The sequence below is a fragment of the Danaus plexippus genome, chromosome 24 (assembly GCF_018135715.1).
Source record: "Danaus plexippus chromosome 24, MEX_DaPlex, whole genome shotgun sequence".
Lineage (NCBI taxonomy): Eukaryota > Metazoa > Arthropoda > Insecta > Lepidoptera > Nymphalidae > Danaus > Danaus plexippus.
The window spans coordinates 4,917,296-4,929,886 of record NC_083552.1 but is presented as its reverse complement, the minus strand read 5'-3'; the positions used below and the strand labels follow the sequence as shown (position 1 = coordinate 4,929,886).

Below are 12,591 nucleotides of genomic sequence, written 5' to 3'. Positions count from 1 at the left end.
TGGAGAAAATTGAGAACCAAATTATTCATAAAGTATCTGCACCGTGAAATATTACGAGTGATAACATCACAATCATAGATCTGTTAAATTCTGTTAACCGTTGTCCTGATGAAAAGTGACTTACAACTTACTGGACTAACATTCCCAGAAATACTAAACACGCGGTGAAGTATCCGGACCGAGGATAACTGATGAATATGAAAGTATGTTGAAACTAGCCCGTCAGAAGCAGACAGTCACACACACATACAAACTTTTTCATAGCTTCTACACGACAATTTTTCAAAGAGACACAATCATTACAAAAATTGCAAAAAAAAATTATATTATATTCCTCTTGGGTAAGTGACAAAATATTTTACTAATATTCATAGCATTTCAAATTCTATAAACAGTTTTTACATTCCCGAATAACCAAATTCCCCTCAAGATAAACAGACCTCACCCCTTCCCAGATTATTCTCAAGACATCCTTGATTGTGAGCTTCTTCAGATTTTCTTAAATAACAAATCCCCTCCTCATCGAAGAAATGTTAATATGTTTTAGGAATATTTACATACGTCTTTATGATAGTGTCAGTTCCTGTGATCCACAAAACAAAGGTACAAACCAGTATGAAGAGCCCCATCCTGAAGAGAGGGAGAAGGTAGGGACTATGAAGCTCGTCCGATGACGAATTTCGATTAAATAAAGGTATTAAATATCGAGCCATTCCAATCAATAAGTATAAGATTTAAAAATATTACCTAATTAACGTCTCAAAGATGCTCACGATTTTTTTCACTTTTACCATTTAATAATTAACAAATGTTCCGGAAAGTCTATCATCTAAGACCAGGGATGCCCTGACCACAATGACACACCTCAAGAAACAATTAGAGCAATCGGCGTGCATCTAGAATCGTTCGCGAGGAAATTAAGTAATCGTTGACAGTAGACGACAAATATAAAGACTAACTAACAGACACTTTCATCTCGTCTGTCCGTGATCACAGATCTTGTAAAGCAACCGAAGTGTCGGGTAAATGTACAATTATTAAATCCGAAAAATGTAGTCTTATATAAATATTAATTAACTCCCGAAAGCTTTAAATGTATCTTATTAATTATTATCTATCTACACTAAAAGAAAAATCAAAAAAGTTGCACATATTTTCAAAATGAAGTTCACTATGTACTTATTGAATTTAATACTTTTAAAATATGATATATGTTTTAAGTGCAAATATATTAGTAAAGTTGAAGATCCGCCTAACAGACGAAACTGACACAGTATGCTTACTCCAAGTTTTATAGACACACTACATACGGACAGTTAAAAGGCTAAGCTTCGCACATGATAAAATTTTAGATTATTGAATCAGAAACGGCAAACGCTTCGTATGACATGAGACGAGACTTGTCGCAAGATGAGCTCTGCGGTCTGCCGATCTTTAATTAATTCCGCCAACACATCTACACACCGAGAACCGATACTACATTCCGCCTATTCTTCATAACGGAATTGTAAAATAAACTGATTCGTGTGTTATTCTAACGTTATGTTTTAGTTGTTTGTGCGAATTGCAAACATATTTTTTGTTGCAAAACAAACAGACATTAACAAATAACTTATTATATTGACACAAGACATTTGACAAGTTTCTAAGCAAACGGTTCCGCTTCTAAAACGTATTGATACAAAATACTCACATTTATTTTTATATTTTTTTGAGACTCAATAACCAACAGCGATGCCGATTTTTACTAATCCATACCTTAGTAAATTCTACAGAATTTGGTCAACTTTGTATCACGTACCTACAATTATAAAAAACACATATATCCCTTTAAAGAATGTTAAACGTCAAATAACAATCTCAACGATATTTCCATTACAGATCCTTTTCAGTTTGTTCTGATAAATTGTCAATAGTTTAAAGTAATACAATATATTCATTCTTAAAGCGTATAACACTTCTCAAATATATTTTCTATACTGTATCGTTGAACACTTCACACTCAGAGAAATAACAGAGTTTTTTGAGAGCATCCATATATATTATGTACTGCTTCTGAGTATATTTCAATCGCTCATAAATAATTATCCGATTTACAAAAAAAAATTACACAATTTTTGTTGTAAGTGTCAAGTTTGGACGGCACACTTATATTATTACGATCGAATTATAATTCAACTATTATTCGTTGTTTTAATAGGCGCCTAATGCGGTTTATATTAAGTAATAATTTATAACACTTGTGGTTTTGAAAATTAATAAAAACTCTAGAAAAAATTTACTCAACTGATAGTCCTTTTTACATCATTTTCTTCGTTTTTGACAGTAATAACTGGAAATTCGCATTATTTGAACATATATATAAGACGTAATTTATATTCCATATATAAACTAAAAACGATATATTTTTTAATTCTATTCTCTATGTTGTTATTTTATTTCAGCTAAAGTTTTTCCTATTAATATTATGTGATTAATACTTTGAGTGATGTGTATTTTTGCTTGATTACCTAGAGGACTTGTCTTTAAAGTTAATTAAATACATTCCAACGTTTTATTAATCAAAAAATACAGAAAATCATAGCAATACTTCTGTCCACTATACATTTTTAATAAAAAAAGCCACTTACAGTTACAATACCTAATAATTAAGTTTTATGACTCCCTTTGGGCATTTTATAGAAAATATATTTAAATATTAATTAAATAATTCCTATCTAGGAGAAATAAAAAAAAAGTCTGAAGTAGAGAGTGCTTTTATTTTTAATGCCAGTTTTCGGTTTCAAACTGCTTATCCGGTAAAACCTAATATTACAAAACAAGCATCTGTTTTTATATATTGAAAGAAATTTTATAGAGAAAGAGTTATTAAATTATGACTTTTTATTATTATTTACTTTACTGAAATCATAATGACAAAGATTATTTTCAAAGATTATTAATTTCTATGGATTTATCTTGAGTATTCTATATTTTCTCTCTCTCTTTAAATTTTTATGTATTACAATCATTTCATTTAAATTTTTAGTTTCCTTTCTCTAAAGCGACATCTAGTTTTGAAGTAAAATATTTCTTGAGATATGAAACATTTTTTTCTATTCAGAGGTTATTATCTATGGTTTAGAGTAACTTTACCAAAGACAATTTATAAATATAATTCATTCATGCCATAAAAGATGGCAGAAGCGTATTTTATAGCTGCTCAAATGATTAATTTTATTAATCATTTTCTAATCTATTAAATTTAAAAGACATTTTCATGTTTTAATAAACGTTTATTAATTTCTACAAAAGTTGTGTTGTGGCTGTATATAAAATTCCTTTGCTTCAACTATCTAGGTAACAAAACAGTGTAAAAAAACTTAACTCTCAACAAAAAAAAGTGCGAGGCAGCCAAGTAAATGGCGTCTCAAGTTGTTTTTTATTCGATATCAATGTGTTTCTAACATCTTTGTGTCGCTTGTATTGGTATCGTGACAGTGATATTAATTTAATTATTATCTTTAATGTTTCATTGAACAGTTGTGGTTATTTCGTCGACGTTTCACCATTTGCCGTGAAACAATGGCGTCTAATGATTCCCACGTAAAAGTTAATGAAAATTGTGATATCTTGGACGATTGCTACAGTTCATGCAGCGAAACAGATGCCGGTGAAGGTACCAAGCGCCGTAGAGTGACTCATGACTATCGAAAACTTTCGAAATTGGGACATGATCCAAGTGTGTCAACTAATTTAAAACATGCAACTACTGTTTTCAAAGGTAGGAATAATTGATTACCTGTATACTTAAAATCTCCCCTTCTCCCCTTCTCGACGCCTGAAAGTATCAGACACATAATATATGTATTAACTTTTGGGGGGAAAACAGTTAACCTATCAATTCCTAAGTTACATCATTCATATGGAGGTCATTAATGTTTATAAACATTTCAAGCACATTTACGGAATTTTTTATGTTTTTTTGACTAAGAAAATACCACGGAAGTACTAGAATATTAGTTGAACACAACTTTTCTAATTATTATGTGAGTTAAATCTCACACCACTTCCTGTCCTTGCCAAGGACTCTGTGTTACTTTCTATTAGTTTCAATATACTAATAATATACTGGAAATAAAAATACATTTTACTTTTTATTCATGCACATTTATAAAGATTCATTTTTAACATCTCTCCTGTGATGTATCATGCAGAGCCAGTGGTTTGTCTTTGATGACTCACTTTGCTACAAAAAAATGATTACTATAGTGATTAAAGTTTTTATTTGTTTTTACATTACTTAATATAAGTAGTAAAAGTTAAATATTTTTTCCTAGAAACATTATAGAAAATATTGAATATTGCATGCATGCAGAAGGTCTATTTGATGAAAACCAACTTTTCCATATTAAATGATAAATATTTTCAAATACATATATAGAGTCTAGACTATGATGAAAATTGGAATAATATTTTATGCTGATATGATGTAAACAACACAACAGTACTTAATTTTATTAAATTTAATCACAATTTTGATCGCAATTATCGGTAAAAGTTTCTTCATACAATAAGATTTGTTTGTCAAAGTCTTACAACCAATGGATGTCTGCCAATTGTTTGTTGTCATGGTAGAAACTACATTTGACTCGTATTCAAATAATATAATGAAGTATATTTATGGTGAATATTGTCCACGAGAAACATATGGATTTATTGAATTCTAGAGCTTTTTATCGAAACATAGAAATTACTTGTATTATATTTTATGTCATTAAGAAAATTTTATATATCAATATTTAAAACTATTTCTTTATGTAAAGTACAGTAGCTCCATGACATATGAATCATTCTCATTAACTATTTATTCTATATACCACAATACATATCAAAACTATATCTTTTCAGATGTTCAGATCTTTAGTTTTCCAATACTTTTCATTTGTGCTTTGTTCTATAACTTTTCTTTCTTTCATCTAATATTTATAAACATTAACATAATATCTTTCACTTAATTTAAATAACTTGTTAAATAAAACATGTAAAGGGCAATAAATTAGCAGTGGATTTAATTACAAAGAAAAATATCTTGAAGCAAATCAAAGATATCTGTTACAAATAAATATAATAATGTTATGATATTGTGTTTAATTTCAGATCGAAAGCGTAAAGGCAGTACGGATTCCAAGGAGTTGGCAGTGTGGGGTGAGAATGCACGACCAGCCAAATGCAGCAAGATATGGCCAGTGTTTGACTCCGGAGGGTTCGGAGATGCTTCAATGTTAACTCTCCACATTGTGCAGAAATCGATACCATTAAAGAATCCGCTGTTGTTTAGTAATAACAGTCTGGGTATAGACCTCGATAACATTCGATTAGATTGGTTCGGTGGCATCAATACTTCAAAGAAACAAATGCATCTCTCAAACACCATTCCCAGGGATGATCTCACTAAACGCATATACTCTTCGGTGTCGAAGCAGCTCAGGATAATAAACACGCATCTACAGAGATCCATGTTCAGATACAAGTATCCCAAAGTAACGAGAGCTAATGTTCTGTTGGAGTCCTCTACTTCCAGACGTCTGTCGACACACTTCAGTTTGTCACTGAGAGCTATAAAGTTCCAGTCCACGCCCAGGAGGCAGCTGCCGTGCTATGGGAACCTGGAGCTACCTCTGAAGATGAAGCAAGAGATATCCACACAGTTCTATCCAGTGATCAGTAGGAGCTTACACACGGAGAGTGACCATAGTGATGTTAAAGTGAAAGTTGAAAGGGAACTTGTTAAATATGAAGAAGAGAAGGAGAAGAAGAAAGGAGACAGAGAGAGGGAGAGGGAGAGAGACAGAGATAGGTATGTATTACATGTGTAGATTGATTAGATTAAATTAATGTATTATTTCTATGTGATTCTCCTCTTCACCATTTGCAAATGTGTGTCATTTACAAATGGTGAAGTCAGTACATGCTCCACACAGTTGTTGAAAGTTGTATATTGAGAATTGGTACTTTTGTTTGAAGAAGAAGAGACTAGAGGAGCATCTACCCATGATGTAGAAATTTATATTACTAAAACAAGTTTAGCCTCAGAATAAGAATGAGACGGTTTGGACGGGTTAGTGTGGAATATGTGAAGTACTCCCTGAATATTATATATATATATATATAACAACAGTCTGGATGGTGGTCAGTATGTGTTTGTAAAGGATAATAAAATTAGTTTTTTGTCTAATCAGTCACAATAAGGATTTACAAGAACAAAAAGTACATATATATTGCAGTTGTCCGCTGATACTTACTCCTTTTGGGAGTAATATTGATATAAGTGACAATATTAGATTAATAAGGAGTAATACCTGTCTACATCATATATATGACGGGCTACACAAGGATGGTTACCGTCCCATACAGGCTACATATAAACAATCATGCCTTGAAAACTATGAATTATATTAAGAATTGAAGATATGCTTCTGTGAACCTATGTCAATATGGAATTAATGTAATTAACAACTGGCTTGGCTTACTGAGGACATTACTTTGTGTTGGCCTTTCAATATCTGTCTCATGAACAAATAACAATAAATTAAAATATATAACTTTAAGAACGACTGAGAATGATTTAAAATGACAAGGTCTCTTTGTGGCAGTGTGGGAGGTGGAGTGTGATGGAAAATTGTATTTGTTTTCAAGGAGGCAAACTCCAAGAAACATCGAGCAGGGAAGCTGATGGTGTAGTTTATTTGATATGTTGTAGGTATTGTTTGGACATCTTTAAACATATAAAGACGTTGCCTCTAGCTCCGCCTGCATATTTAGGTCTCTGTGAGATGCATGTCTGAATCCTTACAAGTTTTCATTGTGTCTCTTGACTCCACATTGAGGAATCAGAATTCCATTTGATAACAATGAAACTACGTCAGAACTATGAAATTATGTATAAAAATATAATTTAAAAAGTCGACGTTTAATTGAAGAAGTAAATGAAAAATGTAGCTTTATTTTCTTGCGTCATCACCGATCCGTGAGTAGAATTCCTGTCAAAATAGTTCCAGCCGTTCGAGAGCTGCACCGTAACAAACATACGCTGGCAAAAATTTGAAAAATAGCATTTTGTATTTGGGTATCGTGTTTACATTCATGTGTGTTTAATGAAAAGCTGTTAGTTTGAAAATACAGGTTGATGATGCAATTGATTTGTATAGATGTATTGGTGTATCCAAAACGCTTCCTCCGCCCTCACATCCGATGTCTCATGTCTGTCCCATGCTCCAGATCGCATTCATCTCGTCACTCGTGTCAGCAGTGCAAGCGTCGCGCCAAGGTGAAGAGGTGTTCCATAGGAGTCCAGTGCAGGAGGGAGCGCGCGCCGCCGCTGTGGGGTCCGCGGGCACACAGCCTGCAGCTCAAGGAACTCAAGTATCACAGGTGCGAGCAGCGCCGTGAGCTCACGCCAGTCACCAGTGGATCCACCGTGCACTCTATTGATGCGAACTGTTATATCTTTTTCAGACTGATGCGTGTGGAGACTCATCCTAACGGCGGCGCCAGTGTAGTGTACCTTTACCAGCACGACGTGGACATGTTGAGTGCAATACAGCAGGAGGAGCTGGCCAAGGAATTCTTGAAGGTATTTTATTATATGTCGGTTTGTTAAAATACCTTATTCACTAGCTTAACCTTGTGGTTTGCACAGCGACATCTACAAACATTGACATGCTCCTTAATACAAACTGTACAGTCTTTGCCTGTTACTTCGTCGCACTGTCGCACTGTCCCAGTTGAATATTCTTTTCCCTTGTCGTGAAGACATCCAGATGATAACGTGCGACGTTATTATATGATTCCAGCTGGTGTTCTCGGAGGACAGCGAGGGCTGGGCTAACTACGTGTGTGGTGTAGTGCGAGGTGCCGCGGGCAGGCTGCCGTGTCTTCTGCAGTACCTCGCGGAGACCTACCCCACGCTCACCGTGAAGGCCGGAGTCCTCGCCAGAGCCTCGGACATAGAGACCACCACCATCAGCAGATACTACCAACAGGTCGGTGATACAGAACAGAACACTTGTAACGATAGAAATACGACTAGCAAACACACGGGCGGGATAACAACCTGCTGGGATCCTGCTTGTGTCGATCTGTATCTCATTCTAAATTATCCGTTATAAATTTATTTCAGGTATTATTTGAGTATTGCGAGATGAGCAAATACTGCGGTTCTTAATAACTTGACTATAACATATGAGTTAAATACATTACCACTATCTAAGGTTATTCTAATGCAAATGGGAAGCTGAAAAAGATTTCCAGCAGATATAAGTTACCATTTAAATCAGTTGCAGATTTGATACAAATAAATAAGCAAATAAATGTGTATATTCCAGGTGCAGCAGTCGTACCTGGCGGGCACATTCAGGTCTGGACCTCTCCATCAGATATCATTAGTGGGGACGGTGCATGAAGAAGTCGGGGGGTACTTCCCGGACATGCTGGACATGTTGACGGATTGCCCCTTCCTTAAACTGGTGAGGGCTAGCTTACTGGACAGAGACGTTGTGGCGGGGGAGTTGGGGGAGCTGAAAAACACGTATACCGGCCATTCCTTTGATCGTATATGAGAATTATATCTCGAGTTTGCGTCACGTTCCAGACGATGCCGTGGGGCCCGATGTCCGCGGTGGAGATGGAGCCGCAGGAGTCCAACGACGGACCCATACTGTGGATCAGGCCGGGGGAGCAGCTCGTGCCCACGGCGGAGCTAGGAAAGAGTCCCATTAAGAAGAGACGGTTCGTAACTATCAACTACCAAATAATATAATAGTTTTTATTATTGACTTGACCGAATCGCTATGAGAGCGGTCTGAAGCCGACTCGAGCAGCTTAAATAACACACGAGCTCGTCGATATTAAATATCTGTAATCTTGCGACGGCTCGACATTATTTGTTTGTCTGTACGTAGAACCGGCATGAACGAGCTCCGGAACCTGCAGTACCTGCCGCGGTGGAACGAGGCACGGGAGTTCCTGTTCGAGGACAGGACGCGGGCGCACGCCGACCACGTAGGACACGGACTCGATAGGATCACTACGGCAGCCGTCGGTTAGTGCTTATATACACACGTACAAACATACGTACACACACACACACACACACATACACACGCACACGCGCACACACATACATACATACGTGGATGGAGGTGGACCTCGAATAACATTATATGATTAAAAATATAACACAACGCTACCCGGGACACCACAAGTACAGTCTACTCTGTTTCGTCACAGGTTCATTTTTATTTATTGATGGACTGCTCAGAATGCTTTTTAACTCTAACAAATTTAGTAAATTTATTTTAACCTATGTTAATACAGCCGCGGTGATTTTTATGAAAGAAACACTATTAACTGTTTCCATTTATTCTGTACTTGTCGTACGTTATGTGTGAGGCTAACAGTGTAAGGCGTGTGTGTCACAGGCGTGTTGAAGGCGGTGCAGTGCGGAGACTGTGAGCGCGGCCGCATCACCAAGGACGTGGTGGCCTTCCACGCGGCGGACTTTAACAAGCTGGTGCAGCTGCTGCAGCTGGACCTGTACGAGCCTCCCATCTCACAGTGCGTCACGTGGTACGTACAGACCACTACTTACAAGTCTATCGATATTTGTGAATGACAAACGGGACGCGCTTCATAAGCAGTTGACGATGTGTCCTGCTGCGAGCGTTCGTGTTCCACGAGCTATCTCGGTATATACCACTGTTCTACTTCAGTAACATCAATCGTTGGATTATTAAAATTTAGTTTTCTAATTTATGTGATTTGTTACGACTCGTCCCTAACATTACACAGGCTAGAAGAGGCAAAGCTCAACCAACTGCGGAGAGAGGGAGTTCGTTATTCGCGCCTCCCTCTGTGCTCTGATGACGTTTACTTCCTGCCTCGGAACATCATCCATCAGTTCAGGACCGTGTCCGCTGTGACGTCCATCGGTGAGGGAACAAAACCTTATACGCACATAATATACTCAGTTCTATACTTTAAATAAATCCGACTCGCTTTTTTTTCCATATTTCACTTCCGACGGATGTAGAAACATGTGAATAACGATATTCCATATTATTTTTCCGCCGATTTCTTAATTTGTGATAAAAATTATTACAAAGTAAATGTTGTATGAATGTTTGTTTAATGATGTATCTTGTCTCCTTACTACTACATGGTATCTATCACTTTCAGCCTGGCATCTCCGTCTGAAGCAGTACTACCCCGGCTCTGAGGCGTCTTCTCCGGCCGACGAGCGAGCCGCGCCCGCCACGCCCAGGGACGACCTCGCGGGTAACACACTCATACTGAACATTAGTTGTTGACTCTAACTTTTACTAAGAGACTAAAAAAAATTTGATTTCTCTCTCTGTGTTATCGTTGATCAAGTTCTAGCGCGATCATTCATCACTACTAACATGAACAATATACTTTCCAGAAAATAAATCAACGAAACATAAAAGCGGGGTCATAGAGATGAGGGCGCTGAGTGCCAAGTTCAAAGAGAAGGCGGCTTTGAAGATAACGGAGAGCAGGAAGAGCTTAGACGATCAGAGTAAAGATAGACAGACGAGCAGGGCAGAAGACAAGAAGGAGAGACGGACAGAGAAACATTATAGAACAGAGAAGATAGAGAAAGGCGAGAAACACTCCCACAGGCATAGAGACGCTGAGAAACATAGAGCCGAGAGGTCGGATAGGACGTCCGATAAACAAGACGTGAGAACGTTGGATAAAGAAAATAAAGTTGACAAGGCTGATAGAAGTGACAAAGGAGAGCGGCCGGAGAGAGACAAGACGGATGCGAAGGTCACAGAGAGGAGTGAACGTGCTGAGAAAAGTGACAAGTCGGATAAGTTGGACGGAAAGAGTGAGAGGACAGACAAGGTCGAGACGAGAACTGAGAGAACGGATAAAGAAGAAGCGAAACCTGAAACGTCCGAGAAACTTGAAGTGAAATCCGAAAAATTTGAAGTGAAATCCGAAAAATCCGACAGAACAGAGAAACCCGAGCAGAGGACGGAAAAGACAGAAACCAGGACAGAGAAAGAGAACAGGACGGACAAAGACGAGCGATCCAACAAGTCGCACGCCCACAGGAAACACTCCTCGAGACACAGATCGTCACATCACAAGGACAGGTCGAGCGACAGGAGAGAGCACAGGAGACACAGGGCGGGCGACAAGAAACAAGAGAGGCACGCGGAGAAGAGTGACAAGCTGGACTGTGACAAGTTACCCAGGGTCGTGCACCGCTCACCCGACTAGTGACCCTGGCCAGCGACACAGGACCTTGTGACACACACAGACACACGCGGCAGTAGACACAATAGTACTGTTGTTCCATTATATTACTCATAACACATCGCCCGGGTCACACCCGGCATGTAGGCTCCTCAACCTCAGCTCCTCAACCAAACTACTATGTCTGTGACTAAATTGTCCAAATCTTACTTGCCCGTCGATGAAGCGTGTTTGTCACATTGAGAGTCCGGTCGGGAGATTTGACCTCCGACCGCACAAGGTTCTAATCACGAGGAATTAACGTAACATAGGATCAACCTTGTAAATAGTAGGATAAGGGTCTCGTAGAGGCTACCGAGAGGACGGAGGGACGCCCAGTTTTAGACAGTTACAGTATTACGAGAAGCCTCCGTATGAAACGTGGAGGAGTTGGATCGTCGCGCCTTACAGTCTGTACGGAGAGCGAGAGAGAGAGAGAGAGCTGGTTGTATATTTTTGTAACTTCTAAAACTGCGTTATGATTGTGATGAAAGAGTTTTAATGAACACGAAAATATAATAAGTGAAGCGAGGAGAGTTCACTCACACACTTCTAAAGAAACTGCACTTAAAGTTGAAAATATATTAAATAAGTTAAGGCTAGAGTAATTCTTTTGTGATTTTTATTAAATTATTTATTACGTCCCTTGTCGGAGGAAGCGACCGCTCGGGTCGTTTGTTTAGAGGAAGGTGTATACGAGGGCCAGACTAGCGACGACCGGGTACGGACCTTAAACACGACCCACTCTAAGGAGCTCGATACACTCTAGTGATATATATATATATATTTTGTTTTTGTAAATTTATACAAATAACATTCGAATGATTCGTCTATTTTCCTTGTCTTTATCCGACTAATATTATTTTTGAGATGTCTGGAATATTTTCTTAAATATATTTTTACTGGAATCGTATGATTTTGTATGAGTAGTCTGTCAGCCCTCTCACTGACCGTTCCGAAGAGCCGTGAAGATCGCGTGACTGGAGAAGTAAACAATGAAGACACCACTGAATGTTTGTACCACAGTTGATTATTAAATTTCAATAGATTTCTATTACAGTATTTTATTTGTTGAAACCAAAACACTTCACGACATGAAATGCCTCTCTACTCGGAGGACACGTCGCTGATGAATTGGAACAGCTGTTTGAGCTGTTCATTAAACGTGATACGTGGGCACCGAGAATGTTTAGAGCTGGCCGGTTGGAAACGTGCTGATGAAAACTTTGTCTTAATTTAAATGTTACAACTCTGGTAACCTAGTTTAGTATATTGCATTCATTT

General features: G+C 37.7%; 1 protein-coding gene across 1 annotated transcript; it reads left to right on the top strand.

Annotated features, from left to right (window-relative positions):
- Nucleotides 1-3,292: 3,292 nt before the first annotated feature.
- On the top strand, nucleotides 3,293-12,361 carry LOC116775876 (uncharacterized). Its single transcript, XM_032668882.2, has 12 exons — nucleotides 3,293-3,763; nucleotides 5,140-5,839; nucleotides 7,261-7,413; nucleotides 7,498-7,615; nucleotides 7,836-8,024; nucleotides 8,367-8,507; nucleotides 8,633-8,769; nucleotides 8,943-9,082; nucleotides 9,462-9,609; nucleotides 9,832-9,971; nucleotides 10,219-10,317; nucleotides 10,463-12,361. The coding sequence occupies exons 1-12, from the start codon at nucleotides 3,565-3,567 to the stop codon at nucleotides 11,290-11,292; spliced, it is 2,994 nt and encodes a 997-aa protein (XP_032524773.2). The 5' UTR covers nucleotides 3,293-3,564; the 3' UTR covers nucleotides 11,293-12,361.
- Nucleotides 12,362-12,591: the final 230 nt, after the last annotated feature.

What these genes read in the sequence shown, in the direction of transcription:
- LOC116775876 (XM_032668882.2), top strand. Translation starts at nt 3,565, where the DNA reads ATGGCGTCTAATGATTCCCACGTAAAAGTTAATGAAAATTGTGATATC. An exon ending in GATCACTACGGCAGCCGTCG is followed by an intron (nt 9,083 to 9,461) that starts GTTAGTGCTTAT and finishes TGTGTGTCACAG; the next exon opens with GCGTGTTGAAGGCGGTGCAG. An exon ending in GCCCAGGGACGACCTCGCGG is followed by an intron (nt 10,318 to 10,462) that starts GTAACACACTCA and finishes TATACTTTCCAG; the next exon opens with AAAATAAATCAACGAAACAT.